The following is a 17,417-nucleotide window of genomic DNA, read 5'->3' as shown; positions in this document are numbered from 1 at the left end:
ACTAGGCAGCTATCGGGTGCGAAGATGAGAAGAAAGGGGGAGTGGTGACCTCCAAGAAACTGCTGAGGGGCCAATGGCTGTGACATGGGGAGGCTCAGACCCTTAGCCCCCCTGAGGCCACTAAAAGGAAGTGGGGAGACCTCAGCCCATCTCTGCCCACAGAAACTGCTTAGGGGCAGCCTTGCCATGGGCCAAGGAGGGGCTGCCCCTTCCACTGGGGCAGTGAGTGGGCCTGGGTGGGAAGAGTCTGCGCTGTTATTACATGTACTCTACAGACAGAAAGCCATGACTTCACTCTTGAGATGAAAGGAATCACATTTGCCCACATACACAAGCAAAATCTTGTTTGATTTTTATAATTTAATTTTAGAAAAAGGTCAACAGCTTGTACTGGAGGATGATCTCACATTCACACTCCTGTTCTGGGTTTAGCAGCCTCAAATGGTTACTCTTGATAACGATGTGAACATTTGTGCATAGGTACGTACATGCAAGTGTGTGCGCAATTTATGAAAGTTCTTGCCATCATACCCATACATCACCCTGTTAACAATTTCACTTTTTTACTCTGCTGTATGTGTTGCGTAGTAAATACATAATTTGATATAAGCCTCATACGATGTGATTTCACAGAGTCCTAACCATTGAGATATGACTTAACTTGTTAAAGTGATAAACAAGATTATTATGTGCAAACAGGGTTTATGCTCCAGCTGCATCCAAATTTATTTCACAAAGCTGTAAACACAGGCCCTTTCTCGAGTCCTGATGATTGAGTCTCTCTGCCTTCTGTCGACAGGAAAGGAATGTAAAGGCTGAGTTGGTGCTCTCGGCCCTGTGTTGGCTCTTGGCTTTCCAGCCCTGTCACTTAAAGAAACTCATTCATTCCCCAGATTGGGCAGTGCTCCTCGCTGGGGTCCTTCTAAGGCTTTTCACACAGAGACTTTCCCAAGTGGGGACATCTGATCTCAGCCTGCCCGAGCGGGGCCCCGGGCCCCGGGGACTCAGGAGCTTGAGAAATGTGCTGAGAGCCTGTGAGCCACCGGGGGAAGGGGCAGGGGTCACAGCCCTCCTCCCTCCCTGCCCCGAACTGCTCCCCAACTGAGAGCCCCTAGTGTAATTCCACCCCAGACCTGGGGGTGAAAGTGGGGAGGCCCATTATGCCAGCAAGGCCCAGCCCCACTTCGTGTGACCCAGCCCAGCCCTGAGAGTGGATGGAAGAGGCAGGTGGACTTTGGCCCAATCAGACCCCACCATCTTCCCTTGGGCTGTAAAACCAGCATTGGGGGGATGGGGGTATCCAGGGAACTCAGCCCTAGGATAGGAGAACCCTCAACCCTCCCAACCTGGGCGGGGTGGGAACTTCTCAGCACTTCTTAGCAGCAAGTGGTTCAGAGGAGAACCCAGTCTGCCTCCTGGGTCTTTAGAAGGCTGCAGGCTGCAGGTGGAGAGGTCAGGCTGCTGGCCCATGCTGTCCAGGTCCGAGAAATGCTCATTTCACAGGAATTACCTTCTCTTCCGCATGCAATTCTCCAGCCGGCCCAGCTCCTCATAGGACTGGTAGAAAATGTCAAACTCCCGGGTGCCCCAGCCCCTCCAGACAGCCAGGCACCACTCCAGCTTTTCGTTCTCAAAGCCGCACACAACTGTGTCCTTTGCCACTACGGCAGCATCCACAAGCACCCTGCAGAGAGAGGGGGTCTGAGAAAACCCACAGGGGTACCGACTTGGTCGGGGCTGTGACCCTCACCCTGCACCTTTTCGGAGGACACAGCCTGGTTAAGGGGGCATCTGTGCACCCCAGCCTGGCACCACCAATGTGCTGGGACACACTGCTTCTCTCTCTGTGGTCCAGCCTGTGGGCAGTCTTTCTAAAGCCTAAAAAGGGGCCTAGGGCATCATTTCAGGTTCACCTCAGAGCAGGTACCCTCCCTAATGCACCTCAGACCCCAAAGAGCCCAGAAAAAATGGTCAGTCCTCTGTGTCCACAGGTTTGGCATCCTCAGATACGGAGGGCTGACCGTACTGTGTCATTTTACATATAAGGACTTGAGCATCCTCGGATTTTTGTATCTGCAGAGGTCCTGGAAACAATCCCCTGCAGATGCTGAGGGAGGACAGAATTATCAATTCTACCTAATAATTCTTGCTCATCAATGGTCCATGACAGATTTTAAGCTTTAACTCAATTTCCTTGCCACCCAGCCCAGGCATGATTCTTCTCCCTTTCTAAGTTTCCACATACTTAAGAAATACAGGGCAATATATTAGGCAAAAAACCTGTACCAACAAGTCCTAACTATGTACATTTTTTTTGAGCCTGTGGATTGTTTTGCATGATCCGGGCATACACTGCAAGTTTCCTTCTGGGCCTCCGCGGGGCTGTGTGTCCCACCTCCGAGCACACACTGCCGTGTGCCCTGCCTGGCACTGAGGCCAGCATGTAAACTGGAACGTGCAGGGGCCTCCACTTCCTCAGGCCTTGCATGTCTCGGGCACTTGGTAGCTATTTGCCAAGGGAATAAACGTCTCAGGTGCATCTCAAAAAGCTGGCCTCCCTTTTGCTGGCTGCCTGGGCTGCTTACTCCCTACAGTGAGTGTGCCTGGCTCTTGGTAAACCTGTCTTTGGGGGGCAAATAGGAAAAACAACACCAGGAGAAAATTCAGGGGAACTAATGGTGGGCACTCTGAGGTCAACAGACCCGGGCTCTACAGACCTGCCTGCTTCCCTGGACGCCTGACCTGCGATCTGGGAACTACTGCCGCCCACAAACTCAGCTGGTGCTCAGCAGCAAACCCAGGTCTTGTCTCCAGTATCACTTGCAGGGCAAGGGTCACTGGCCCGGGTGCCATAGACATTTCCTCTGTCATCATCCTACTCTGGGGAAAACAGGCTGAATGCGATTTCTCCATAAGGGAGATTAACCATGTGGGACTCAGCAAAGTGAGGGGTGTGGACATTGCCAGCTGCCTGACGACTCCAACACTGGCTGGCACCAGCCTCCCATCTCTATATTCAGGCAGACTGTGTCTGGACAGGCTGTCCTGCCCAGCATGACCCTCACAATGGAGTCTGGCCTGCCTCCTGGTGGGACCCCCAGCAGATGGGTACAGCTGAGCCTGGGAATGGGCATGGCGAGGGTAGGCATGGCAAAGGTTGGTGTGGTCTGGCTGTGTGGCTTCACCTGGTGCTGTATGGGAGGAGAGGCACCTCAGGAAGGGCTCTCTTGTTTGGCAGGAGGGACGGGAAATCAACTGGATCCCCATTTCAACTGCAGCTGAGCTTGGAGGCATACCCCAGGCAGGGCAGTTGGTCCACAGGTGCTCTGGGCACCCCAAAAACAGGCATCCATGACCAGTGGGTGATGGCCGGTTCAGCTGGTATTTGCTGATCGCCTAGGAGCTGCCTGTTTGTCCTCCGTCTATGGCCACAGTGGTGGACACCATGTTTATTGGTGGAGGACAGAAGGGTGGCGGCCATCATGCAGGGAGGTGGCAGTGAGACCTCGATTCCCTATGCCACACCCTGGGTTCTCTAGGAGCTGCCCTCAGTCTTACCCGTGTGGAGTCAGCTCTCGGGCTTTCAAGACAGCGATGACTCGGCCCCGCTGGGTTCCTGCATCCTTCTCCAAGCCAATGACGATAACATCTCCACCACGCCTAAGAAACCAAAACCCAGAAGGGGAACCGTTTGTCTAGGGCTGTACTCTCCAAGGGAAACAGAGCTGGTGTGCAGAAAGGCACGGGAACAAACACAGCTTCTGCAAATGGATTGAGTTACCGAGAGGGCCCCGGAGCAGGGCGAGGAGGCCTTTCCCAGTAGGAAACCTGACCGTGGCTCTCCTTTGTGGTGCCCTGAGTTCTCTGGAGGGCTGATGGGCTTTCGTGCAGCCCTTCTTAGATTTGCTAAAGAGATTCCCTCCAGTTCCAGAAGAGAGGGAATAGCTCCTGATGGATCTTGACAGTACCTTAAGGTTCCCCTCACTCTGCCCCCAAAGCAAGAGCAGTGGGTGGTGCAGGATGGTACTCCCTGTTGGGAAACCTACCTGGGGACCCAGATGACATCTTTCACGGCAAGGATCTTCACAGCCTGCAGGTGCTGGCTGAACGCCTCGCCATCCACGGGGCTCAGGTCATGCTCAGACCTGTCAGAGCCCGTGGTGGGCTCGAGCAGCCTGCTGGTGTCCTCACAGTCAGTGGAGAAAGGCAAGCTGGAAGAGCTTGCGGGGGAGCAGGGTAGGCTTGCAAGGGACGTGGGCACCTGGAGGGGTGGAGACGAGGAGTAGGAGGACATAGAGCAGTAGTCGGTCAGCGAGTCCTGGTGGGTCAGGATCTGCGTGCCCAGCTCCTCACTGTACATGATGCTCATGTCTGCAATGCAGTCCTTCTTGGGCTCCTTCGGGCTGGCTGTGGAGCAGTCCAGGGGCTCCAGGCCCATTGGGTGCACAGGAAACACGTCCCTGAGGGGGCTGGGGTCCCCGCAGAAGTATCGGGCGCACAGCTGGTAGGTGGCGGAGTGGTACATCACCAAGCAGTTGGCCCTGTCGTCCAGGCACCAGACGACCTCCTCCCCATGGCACTCAGAGCCGCACACGACTGACGTGACCACCGAAGGGGCTGAGTAGGGCTCCAGCCGCCTGCTGATCTCCAGGGCCACGCAGTCGATGACCAGCAGGCCCGGCCCGTTGCTATACCAGACCTCGGATCCACTGTTGACCACCTCCATGGCCTTCACGGGGTAGGGGTTCTGCCTCGCGTCTTCATCTGGGATGCTGAACTTGGACCTGTTGGCTGTGTGTGAGCACAGGTAGGAGCAGCTGTGGTCTGGGGTGCCGTGCACCATGGGAAACACTGCCACAAGCCCATCAGCCAGGCCTGCCAGCACCAGGTAGGAATTCTGCGGGGAGAAGACAGGGATGCTTGATGCCCTTGCGTCTCGCGCACCCGGGACAGAAACAGTCGGTGCAAGACTCATCTCTGCACGTACTCTAGGTGGGCATGCGCTTTCTACCAGCACTTCCTGGAGAAGCCAGCTCCTAAAAAGGCAGCGGCTGCCAGCGGGAGCTTCTGGGTACGCTCCCAAAGGAGGTGCAGCTCAGGCCCAGAAAAGCCACACCCATCCCCCCTCCTGTGAGCAGCAGGAAAAAGGTCCATGGCACCCAAGCAAGGGGCACATGTTGCCTGGACCACACAGCTTTTCTTCCTGGGTTTCTTTTTTTTTTTTTGCGGTACGCGGGCCTCTCCCGTTGCGGAACACAGGCTCCGGATGTGCAGGCTCAGCGGCTATGGCTCACGGGCCCAGCTACTCTGCGGCATGTGGGATCTTCCCGGACCGGGGCGTGAACCCGCGTCCCCTGCATCGGCAGGTGGACTCTCAACCACTGCGCCACCAGGGAAGCCCAACCTGGGCTTCTTGCAATGCCAGCAGGAGGGAGCTGCCTTCTCCTTCAGGTCACCAGGGCCTCCTTCTGAGGCAGGATGTGGCGCCCTCCTTCCCCTGAAATCTGCTCCTTAAGGTGACAGCAGTTGTGGACACCCTATGGGTCTGCTCTTGGCCTCCTGCCTGCTGCCCCACAAGCCGGGTGCTCCGTAAGAGCAGGCCTGGGTCTGCGTGCCCACCACTGCCCCCGGCACTGGCCTGCACAGGGAAGGGCTGAGTCCCAGTCACCTCTGTGACTCCCCCCAGTTTTATGCTCAAGTCACAACACATGCTGCTGAACTAATTCTTGAAGAAATCACTTCCAAATTCAACCCTCTTGTGGAGGCACTTTTTGGCCACTATGCCACATTCCCCGCTTACCACATCTACTCTGAAATGCCTGTGGTTTAGGCAATGATGGGGTCTTGGGGTGTCTCCTGCCCCCGCAATGAAGCATGTGCTCTTCTACAACCACCAGAGGTCATCAGGCAGAGGCCAAAGTTGCAGAGACTGTGCTGAATGCTGGGCCCAGCCCAGGCCTCCTCGGAGCATCCGTGCGGAGCTGGGAATGGAGAGCAGCTTAGCAGCCTAGATGCCTGGGTGGGGTTGGGGGGTGGCCAGGAAGAGTTCAGGAGAACAAAGCCAGAGCTGGGAGACAGCAGAGACGTGGGCCTTGTGCCAGGGAGGGTGAGCAGCAGAAAGCCCCCTTTTGGGAGCTGGGAAGTTGGGCTATCCAAGGTGATGAGTGAACCAGCCTCTAGCTTACTGAAATCCACCTTCAGGATTCAAGGAAAGAAAACAGCCAAAGCAAATAGGAGCAAGGTCTCTATCAGTCCCGGCTCTGGGCCCCAGCCAGGCGGTGAGTCCCACATCCCAGATGGGTGTGGATGTGTGCGTGCAAGAATGCAGGGGTCTGTCATCCGTGGCCACAGGGCAGCATGGCCTCTGAGGGGCAGACTGGCAGGGAGGCTCTGCACAGAGCCAGCTTTATTCCAGCCGGTCGAGTGGGTGGTGGTGCCCTGGCTTGGGGCTCTGGCCAGCCATGGCTTTAAATAACACTTTGTGTTGAGTTCTGTGCTTCAGTGCAACCAGGTCCCGAGCTCCCCAGTTGCCCGTGGGGCCACAGTCAAAAATGACTCTAAGGTTGATTTCAGTTTCTATTTTTTTAAATAAATAAATTTATTTATTTATTTTTGGCTGTGTTGGGTCTTCGTTGCTGCGTGCGGCTTTCTCTAGTTGTGGCGAGCGGGGGCTACTCTTTGTTGTGGTGTGCGGGCTTCTCATTGCAGTGGCTTCTCTTGTTGCGGAGCATGGGCTCTAGGTGCGGGGGCTTCAGTAGTTGTGGCACACAGGCTCAGTAGTTGTGGCACACAGGCTCAGTAGTTGTGGCATACGGGCTTAGTTGCTCTGTGTGCGGCATGTGGGATCTTCCTGGCCCAGGGATCGAACCTCTGTCCCCTGCATTGGCAGGCGGATTCTAAACCACTGAGCCACCAGGGAAGTCCCTGATCTCAGTTTCTTAAGAAATGAAACTGTAGAGGGGTGGAGAGGATAGTGCATATATTTCACGATTGTCAGGAAGTAGTAATAATGCTCAAATTTACTCAGTGCGCTGGCCCAGAGATTTGGGTACGTTATGCCCAGAGATCCTCCTCTCAATCTCTTTTACACCCATTTTGCAGGTGGGAGAACTGGAATCAGATGATAATAGCCGACATGTTTTAACGAAGCCTCACCAATAATGACCCTTCGAGCAGGGAGCTGCACAAACAGGGGCCTCACGGCCCACAAAGGGGTTCTGGAGGCCAGAGAAGCCTTGGGGACGCCACTGAGGAGCTGGGGCGAGGGTAGGGGCAGCTTCTTGGGGGGGTGGTCATGGCGCTTGATCTTCAGAAATGAAGAGGAAGAGGTGTTGAGCGGCAGGGTCAATTCTGGAGGGAAGGGCCTGCTCAGAGTGCGGTGCTGGGTGGGGAGGGGTGTGAGGGGGCAGCGGGGGGTGAGCCCTGGCCGGCCCTGTGGGCTGGGTCTGATCCTGAGGATCAGCAGCCCTGCCGGGGCCCAGGGCTGGGGAGGGCACCACTCGCAGACTCATTTGAGAAAGGCAGGGGCTAGAAGTTGAGGTGTTGAGTCTTCAGGGCCATGCTGGACAAAGAGGGACTGAGTTCTGGGACTGAGGCTGAGCACTCCAGAGGAGGCAGAGCTGAAGGGGGAGGGGAGCTGGCTGTCTGACAGGGGTGGCAGCCTGCCAGGGCCCGGTGACCAAGTGGCTGTGGGAGGTGCTGGGCCAGGCTCCTGAGGTCCCTGCTCTCAGAAGGGGAAGGGCACACATGCAACTGCTCCTTGACACCAGTTGCACCAGAAAAGCATCTCACCTGAACTGGGGCTGTGGCATATGCATGCAGAATGCAAGCCTTCCACTTAGCCCACTAATGATGGCCCCGATCTCCTGTCTCTCTAAGGCTGACTGTGACCTAGGCTTGGAGATCCAGAAGAGCATGGCTCTGCTCCCTCCCCACCCGCCCAATGGAATGCGGAAGGGAGAATCAGAGACCTAGGCACCACCTCCCCCTTACCTCACCTTTTTTATAACAGGCACCACCAAGAAGCAGGTGACAATGGCTGGGGTGTCCAAAGCCCGTTGGGGCGTGTTCAAGGGACACATGCCCTTGAGGCTGTAGATGTAGATCTTCTGGTCCTGCGGAGGAGACAGTCAACATGAGAGCCGGGGGACTTCCCTGGCGGTCCAGTGGTTAAGACTTTGCCTTCCAACGCAGGGGGTGTGGATTCGATCCCTGGTCAGGGAGCTAAGATCCCACATGCCTCACAGCCAAAAAACCAAAACATAAAACAGAAGCAATATTGTAACAAATTCAATAAAGACTTAATAAACCAAAGAAAACCAAACAAAAAAAACATGAGAGCTGGGCTGCAACAGGCCTGCCGGTTCCTAGGGTGCACTCCGTCTCAGAAGGCCCTTTACGCCTTGGAAAGTAACTTATTGAGGCTTTCTGGTTGGTTGTTTTCATATTTCTGTTCTTTGTAAAAACTTGGAAAACTACAGAATATACTGAAGAAAAACAAAATCGCCCATACTCCAATACCCAGAGAAAGCCACTTTTGGGATTTGGGGCCCAGACTTTCAGTTTTCCGTGGGTATTGGTGTGTGTGCGTGTTGCCAACAGTGGGACCACACTTCTATGCTGTTTCCACACTTTTCTTCTCCCAGGATGATCAGTGCAGGCAGAGGCCCTGTCCACCTGGTCTGTGAGGGTATGATGCATGTCTATCGCTCAGAATTTGGCTCATCTGTTGTCAGATGTTTATTCTGTTCAAGTCTTTACTACTATGAATTATACTGGAATGAGCATTCTTATACACCTATCTAGTCTGAGTGTGTGTGCGTGTCTTGGTTTTTTCCTTAGAACAAACTCTTAAAGCTAAAATTGCAGAGGCTTACATGGTACAAATATTTTTGAGATTTCTGATGCATATTTGAACCATACTTGCCATCTGGAAAGCCTGCACCAGTTCATACACCCCCACCCAGTAGCTTCAGAGCATTTGTTTTGGGGCACTCCTCTCTGGAGTTCTCAGAAGACAGTTCCTTGCGCCTTCTGCTGACCTTTTTACATGAAGGCACGAGGCCTCAGAGCTGAGTGGATTTGCTGTGTAGACAGGTAATGTTATAAGAAACCCAGTCACTTCGCCAACCTGCTGGGGTTCTCCTCTTGCCGGGATTCTGCACTTGACACTTAGCTGAAACCCAGATATGCTGCTTGTTCACAGGGCTGCTGGCATTGCTCTGGGGTCTCACAGTTGTGGGCTGGGGTTAAATCTGAAATTCAAATGTACCTGGGTGTCCTGCATATTTAGTTGCTAAATGGGACCCCCCAGGGGCTGGTGTCGCCCACCTCGATGAGAGCCCTGCAGGGGGGTGGTTACCTCAGTGGCCGTCCACAGAGAGTTCTGGACCTTGAGCTGGCAGCTCAGCTTCATGCCCGCACAGCTCACGCGCTGCACTTCCAGGAGGCCCTTCTCCGCGTTCACCACCGTGTAGTTCCTACAATCAGCAACAACTGTGCAGTCAGCTCAGGCCTCCCTCTCCCTGGCCTGGCCTGTAGCAGCCTTGGAGGAGGACATCAGCTGTGGGCCTTGTCCACCCCTTCCAGCCCAGGGTCCAATTTCGCATGTTTTAAGAGACTCAAGGACTGTTCATGTCTGGGGAAGAGCCTGGTTCTGCCTGCCTGGTAATGCTTGAACATTTGGGCAGAGAAAGGCCATTCCCAAGCAGAAGAAACACCCTCCTCTTTCTGTGACCTTTGAGGGCTCAAAAAGTTGCCCACAGCATGAAGGGACACCAGGGGGCTGTACCTGCACTAAGGCCGCTCCCTGCCCTCCCACTGGCCATGTCTCCCCCCCTGCGCCCCCGCCACACACACACAGCAGAGTACCTCAGGTCAACCAGAGACAGATGGGGGAACTTCAGAGTAGACTGGGGGTCTCAAAACGGGCCCCCAACATAAGTGCTCTGAGAACTAACAAGCTGTTGTTTATGAGAGTGGCCCTTCACTCACCCGCCCCACCATGTTCCCCAGCATCGCCATCTCCCCACCATCCTTGATAGGCATCCAGCATGCTCACTGCCTGGAGGGAAGACTGCAGCTGGGGCAGGGGTCGATTATTCACCCAGGCCACACAGATCTTTTCCCCAGTCCAAGGGAATAAGTCAAGTGAGTGGATAGCAGTTCTTAATGTAACATTTTTCTGCCATCAAAGTTTGGAAACCCTTGCCATTGTTGACTGATAACGTGTATTCGCAGATGATGAGAGATGAGTGAAAAATCCGCAAATGAAAACTTTCTTCAAAGTTATATTCCCCCTTTTTTCTCCAGTCTTTTTTCTATGCATTGAAAAAATAAAACTAGGATATTATAAATAACTTTACATTTAACTTGGAAAAAATTAAAAATATAGAGAAACTTAAAGGATAACACACCCCTATTCCATCCAACAAGAATTTTGTTATGTATATCCTGTTTTCTGCATGTCCCCGCTTTCTTCTCACCCACTTCCCTTCCTTAATTCAGAATGGTCTCGGTCTCATTTCCCTCTCCACTCTCACTTCCCAGGCTCACAGCCCTTTGTGCTTCTGGCCATAATTTCTTCCCCTCACCCTCCAGTGAGCTTGCCCCTTCTTCAGGCTGGGGGTGAGCTTTTAAAACCCTCCCAAGTCACAGAGAGAGGCTTCCCCTTCCCTCTGGAGATAAGCTTTTACAGCTCTGAGCAGTATTGTCTCCAATATCCTGGGTGAGTCTGTAAGACTGAGAAGGTGAAGAAAGTATTGCTGGGCGGTGGGGTGGAGCAGGGCCCATGCCAGAAGCAGCACTGAGCACCCCAACATCCCTGCAACCTTGGGAAAGGTTCCTAGACTGGCAATTACTAGGTCAAAGGGTATAAGTATCTCGAAGCCATTTAAGACATACTGACAAATTGGTTTTCAGACAGATGTGCAAATTTAGATGCTCACCAGTAAGGTATGACCCACCCTCAGTAGCATCCATTATTATCTTTGAAAAAAAAGTTAGCCAACATGATGAGCAAGAAAAAAAAGTTATCTTGCAGATTGAATTTATATTTCTTTGATTACCAGTAAGTTCAATTGTTAAAAAATATGTTCATTGTTCTCTGTGTACCTTTTTCAAAGGATACTTATGTTCCTTGCCTATTTACTATTGGATTTTAGTATTTTTTCCCACTGATTTGTAAAAATCCCTGAAATAAAAAGATTAATAATTTAAAAATTTCTCTATTTGTTTAAAAGATTTTACAGAGTCTGTTGAGGAAATAAATATTGACGGGAAAATTGGGTTTATTTTTATATACACTGGTGAGCATTTCAATTTATTTTATGTGTACATTTATACTCTTTAATAGTAAGAGGGCTTTATTTTCATGATAGGCAATATGCCTATATTTCCTGGTCTTCTGAGATTGTGACATTCCACCAAAAGCATTGTGATATCGGGATGCTGTGCCCATAAAGGAGTTTGAAAACCATGTGCTGTCATTCAAACCAGAGGGCCCAGGCCCCACCTATCAATCTCTCCCTCATTTCTTCTTTTTCACAGTGTGCATATCACAGAGCATGTGCCCATCACCCAGCTTCAGTAATTATCACCGTATGGCCATGTCAGTTCATCTCTGCCCCCATCCATTTTTTTTCTCTCCCCAGATTCTTATGAAGCAAATCCCCCAAATCATCTTTTATCTATAATGTTTCTGCATTTATCTCTAAAGGATGATTAGAAAAAAAAGATGATTAGAAACCTAACCACAATGCATGACCCCACCTTAAGAGAAAATAATTCCTTAATATGAATATCCAGTATTCAAACTTCCCCAACTCTCTCATTATTGTTTTCAGTTTGCTTGAATCAGCAGTGAAAGAAAGCCCACATTTCCACTGATTTTTATGTCTCAGTCTTTTGATAGGTTTTCCTTCCCTCTTTCTCTTTCTCCCCTAGCAGGTCATGTGATGAAGACACTGGGAGGTGTCCTGTGGAGTTCCTGCATCCCAGGGTTTCATTTACCTCATTCCCCTGTCCCCGATCTGGAGTCTTGATTAGATTACATCTGAATTTTTAGGCAAGAATACTTCCTCATTGGGGTTGTGTATTTCTATTGAGAGGCACACAATGTCTGGTTCTCGCTCCTTTTGTGATCATGAATGATAACTGCCTACATCCATTATTTCAATAGAGATTACAAAATGCTGACATTCTAATTCTAGCATTTCTTCTTCATTTATTAGCTTCATTTACTCTAAAAAGAAAAACTTCCTCCTATCATCTCTTTTGCTAGCTACCATGGGGCACAGTTCACATAGGAAAGGCAGAATAAAACCTTGATTCTTTCTGTATAGACTAGTTTTCAAAATAATAGGTTTGTTCCCTAGGAGCCTCCAATGATGATCAATGAGGAGTTTTATAAGTTAAAAAAATTTTAAATTATTATTTTTTATTAAGTGGCATTAGAAACTAATGAATTTAAACAGTTTGATGTGTCTCAATTCATTGCAGATATTTATTCTTACTGATCCTTGGTTGCCCTATCTTTGGCCAGTGGGAACCTATTCACATTGGCTCCTGAGTCCCTTTGATCCACCCTCACAAGTCTCTGATGGCATCCTTGTTTCCAGTGTGTCAGATGTTTCAGGTCCACTTCCTGCCCCAAATCTGGAGTCAGCCACTTCTCCAATAAGCCTTGGTTCCCCTTGGCACTAAGAGACTACCATCTGCATCCTAGGGGTGCTCACTAGTATTTGGTTGGTCATTGTTTCTAGGCCCTTTCAATGGGCAGAGCTATGAAATATAAGTTCATTTTTCTTAAAGCTAAAATACTCACATATCCATCCAATTTAAATTCAGAACTACAGTATTTTCATTTAACCTATCTTTTATATTTTGCATGCTGAGTATCACAATTTGCAATGCATGGCACCAACATAATTACTCATTAACTTTACCCTACAATTATAAGCAATGCCTTAAAATAGCAACACTACCACCGACATTATAATTACTGTGTGTATATGTATATACACACCTACATATATATGTATTTTTTACATATATGTGGACATATATGTATACACTTTTTACATATTTTTTTATTTTTATTTTTTAGGACATTTTTGTTTTTCTTAGAGCACGTCTTATGTCAGAACACTCAGTCCCAGTGACATAAAACCTGATGAAAACCTTACCAATAGTGACCTAGGGAAATGGCAAAGTCCCTTCCATTTATCTCATTGCATCTTAAACTTTGCTTTACCTAAGCCTTATCAGATTTGAGCACCTGCAAATGTTGCACTAGGCTTCCTAGAAGACTATTTGTGCCATGAAATGCTCTCTTGCTTCTGAAGATGTCACTCTAGGTAGGTGGGAGAGGCCACACCCCTGGCCAGGACTGAAGGGTCTCACACAGGATGGTGCTTTTCTGCTAAGTCTCTGATGCTATCTTTCCAAGTCCCTGGCCTCTCTGTCATTCTCCTCGAATACGCAAAGCCTCTCCCCAATGTCCCTGTCCTTCCTGCCACATCACTAAGAAAAAGAGATGCACCTGGAAGGTGGGGGGGGGCATGAATTCTTATTTAAGGGCATCCCTCTTGCTTGTTCCTGGGACCCCTTCCCTTCACTCTACTCAGCAACTCCGCTCCAGTACCTTCCTCTCTTCCTGACCCCCAGCATCATTTACTTCCTCTACCATCAAGCTGCAAATAACTCCCATCTTAAAACAAAACCCTCCTTTGACCCCCACCCCCCATGTCCCTGGCAGACATCACATGTTCTCTGCTTCTCTTATCCACAAACCCACATGTGCATGTCTATGGACTGTTTTCTCTCTCAAGCAGACTTCATCAGGCTTTCAACACACTGTCCACTAAACATCTCTCACCATGGTCATCCATGACTGCTCCCCAAGTCCACGGTCACCCCCCCGCATTCTGATACCAGCAGGGCACGGTAGGCCTCAGACGTTACCTGGACTCCTCTTTCCCATCCCAGAACACCACCATGTACTCCTGGCCCTGGGACGAGAAGAAGGCCGTCTGCTTCCCGCAGGGCAGCTGGTACATGAAGGTTGCAAAGGTTGGGTCCTTCATCTGGCTCACCACTGCCAGGGCCACTGGTCGCTGAGGGAGAGAGGCCAGCAGGGTCATAAGCAAGGGTCACTTACAACCAGATGGATGCCCGTTCTTTCCTTGAAACTAAGAGTCTTGAACCAGGAAGGAAGAAGTGGAATCTGCTTATTCAGCACCCAATCAAAACAAGAGCCCCAAACAACTTCAGATACCAGAAACAAACCCTTCCAGGGTCTGGGTCACCATTATCCATGGCAACTCAAAGTCAGGTGGTCAGGTTAGCCTAAACTCTGATATTCCAACCCCCATGCCCAGGGACACAAAATCTGGAAAATATTTTTTCTCAGACCTCATTTACTCTCCATACATTAAACTAGCATCATCTAATTTGATAAATGAGTTTTAACCTTGAAACCATTGGTCTCTTCCCAAAACAACTAGCTTCAAAATGATAATATGGCTCCTGCTTCTCATGAGCAAACTTTCTTCCCATACTTTAAAAAGAGATACGTACATTCTCTCTGCTCTTGGATGGGGGCTGGATCACTATAAAGGTTTGCTTTATTCGCATGATGATGTAACACAAAAGTTGGGGAGGAAAAGAAACTTCATTTTTCCTGAGAGTGACACCCACTCAAAGAAAATGAACTGGATGTATTAGAAGTAATACGTATCTCTTTGTAGAAGAGATGAGCAGAAAAGGGTTGCCCAATTTGTTCTAGACCCTCAGTGAAGGGTGGGCAGGCAGCCATACATGTGCATTCTGGAGACCCATAGTCTCCACCAGCTGGCAGGAGCTGCCAGGCCCCCAGGCTCTGTGCCCCCAGGTACCTTCTCAGGCTTTGTGTCCCAGCACTCCATCATAAGCGCCTGGAGTCGATGGAACTGCACTTCTTCCAGCTGCCCCAGAACCGGGCGGATGCCCTTGGACAGCTTCTTGGCAATCTGAAGCTGGTGCTGGCCCAGCGCAGGCCGCTGTCCTGACAGCAACTCGTAGAGCACCATCCCATAGGAAAACATGTCTACCTAGGCAGAGAGGCAAGCCAAGTCAGACCCCCTTCCTGGGCCCAGCAGATCTTGCAAGCTGGCCCTGAGAGAGAGAGGGAGTGGGGAGACACGTTAGATAAGGAAAACGTGGGCCCTGTCCAAAGGAAGACAATCATCAATTTCACCAATCCATCCACCTCTCTCTACCTGTCCAAGCATCCCACCAACCATCTGACCAACCATCATTCTGTCCCTTTATCCATCTATCTTCCAGTTCTTCCTTTTTTTCCTTCCTCCCTCCCTCCCTTCTTTCTATCCATCCATCTATCCAGCCAGCCACCCACCTGATCACCTGTCCTTCTGGACATTTATCTATGCATCTTCCTTTGTACCCATATATGCATCCATCTGACTGTCCTTCTGTCCATTTACCCATCCATCCCCCCATACTTCCTTCCTTCCATCCACTCATCCATCCATCCATCCATCCATCCATCCATCCACTAAACACATAATGAGAACTTGCTGTCAGGCACTGGATAAGGGCTCGAAGGATGCCATGGTCCTTTCCCTTAAGTATAAAAACAAGGCAGGAAAATGCAAACTCTTGGTTTAACATGCTTGGTAGTAGGAGTACATGCAAATCATAAAGAGGGGAAAGTCTCCCAGATCACAACATCTTGATTCCTCTAAATGTCATGAAAATGTGCCTAAAGGAGAGAGTTACACAGGTCTCCATGAGGGTCAAGAAATAACCGTTTAGCAGGAGAATGGCTAAGGTAGACCTGAGAGTTTTCAATGTGAAGGTTCTGTTATAAATTTAGTTACGAGGTGCCTTGTCACCTGTTACTAAGAAGCTTATTTTTGTCACTCTGGTTTGTCTTTTCTATCTTGGTTAATAGCTACAGATGCCAATTTAACCCACATATGCTTGGGTCATTCTTGAAGCAATTAGTCAATGACCCATCTGCAAATCACCAAATAATGAGAAATTACAGACCAGGGGAGTTTCACTGCTGGCTGATTAATTAACCAGGGCTGGCACGAGATGCAAGGCGAGCACTGTAAGATGCTTTTAAGTTGTCTGTGTGCCTGCATCTACCAAACAGCCCTCAGGGAAGAAGGCAAGCATTTAGCCTTTGTCTCAGCCAAGGTTGGCCATGCGGCCACCTGGGAGGCCATGCTTAACCTGCCAGAATTCACTCTCTTCTCTTGGCTTTGGTGATGCTGCCTTTTGATTTGACCAGGAGCCTCCTTATCTGTCTGTTCCTCACAAGCCACTGTGAGGCTGGTCCTCTGTCTCCATTTTGCACATTTAAATGGCAGAGTTGGGACACAAATCCGGACCCATCTCTGTCTTGGACTTTTTGTCCACTGTGCACAGCCTTCACTATGTTCCTGAACTGAGGTTTGAGTATTCTGAGGCTAGGTCACTGCTCTGAAGCTAAGGAGAAGTCACCCGTGACATTACTAGGTAGATACAGGCCTCTGTGCCCTTGTGGTTCAAGCCAGTGCCTGTGGTTGAGCACGGGAGAGGGAGAAATGTGTGCTTGGGGGCATGTGGAGCCCAGAAGCTGCAGGTGCCTCCAGGACTATGCAGTCCTGGGCCAGGGGACAGCAGTGGGCTAGGGTCTGTACCTTCTCATCGTACACGATGCGAGGCCTGATCTCTGGGGCCTGGTAGCCAGGAGTGCCCTCCACGCCAAGGGCGCCCTCATGAAATGACTGCCGGGATATGCCGTAGTCCGACAGCTTGATGTTGATGTGCTCCTTGACGTCCAGAGACCAGACCAGGATGTTGTCTGATTTCAGGTCACAGAAGATGATGTTTTTCTTGTGCAGGTAGGCCAGGCCGGAGGCTATCTGGTAGGCTATTTTTTGGGTGAGCATGTGTCCCAGGGGCATAAAGGAAGAATCTTTGCAAAGAAAAAATTATCAAACTATCATCATAACAACTCTTTTCTTACCTCTGTCTCCCCAAATACTTTATATTCTACTGACACGTTCTCATTGCTCTCCAGGCTGGATGCCAGAAGAGACAGAGAACAACCTTCTAAAGATTATTTAGGTTAGAAATGCTTGTTGTTACCGCTTCATGGCATCTCATGAATTGCATCTCTGCAATTGTTGGTGTTTTTACTAAAAAGAGCAAGGATTCAAAATTCCTAGAGTTCATCTCAGGCCAAGATTGCTATAATGTCAAGGGGTGAGTTGCAGGTATAAGAACTCCATTAAAAAAAATCTCTTCCACTGGGGGAGGAATAATTGATTTTAACTGCATTTCCTCTTGCTGAGTTAAAAGACATCTACCTCTTTCCCTCTGTCAGCTGTTTGGAATTTAGTTACCCATTTCTCAGGGCAAATATT

The 17,417-nt window shown here is 50.1% G+C and overlaps 1 protein-coding gene across 7 annotated transcripts in view; it reads right to left on the bottom strand.

The window, feature by feature from the left end:
- Positions 1-329: 329 nt before the first annotated feature.
- LRRK1 (leucine rich repeat kinase 1) overlaps positions 330-17,417 on the bottom strand; it is a 123,154-nt gene continuing 106,066 nt past the window's right edge. For 3 of the 7 annotated variants that reach the window (XM_049706093.1, XM_004271646.3, XM_049706094.1), the window contains 8 exons: positions 16,689-16,966; positions 14,895-15,089; positions 13,963-14,114; positions 9,362-9,479; positions 7,998-8,114; positions 4,047-4,897; positions 3,559-3,660; positions 330-1,684 (listed from right to left, as the gene is read on the bottom strand). In XM_049706093.1, the coding sequence (XP_049562050.1) occupies positions 1,507-1,684; positions 3,559-3,660; positions 4,047-4,897; positions 7,998-8,114; positions 9,362-9,479; positions 13,963-14,114; positions 14,895-15,089; positions 16,689-16,966 (1,991 nt within the window). In that variant the 3' untranslated portion in view covers positions 330-1,506. Of the gene's footprint in view, positions 1,685-3,558; positions 3,661-4,046; positions 4,898-5,800; positions 5,982-6,600; positions 6,952-7,997; positions 8,115-8,394; positions 9,255-9,361; positions 9,480-13,962; positions 14,115-14,894; positions 15,090-16,688; positions 16,967-17,417 lie in introns of those variants that run through there. The other 4 variants (XR_007475596.1, XM_049706095.1, XR_007475597.1 and 1 more) reach the window with 4 other exon arrangements.

The sequence above is a fragment of the Orcinus orca genome, chromosome 2, assembly GCF_937001465.1.
Source record: "Orcinus orca chromosome 2, mOrcOrc1.1, whole genome shotgun sequence".
Classification (NCBI taxonomy): Eukaryota; Metazoa; Chordata; class Mammalia; order Artiodactyla; family Delphinidae; genus Orcinus; species Orcinus orca.
This window is presented reverse-complemented; position numbering and strand designations above follow the sequence as displayed.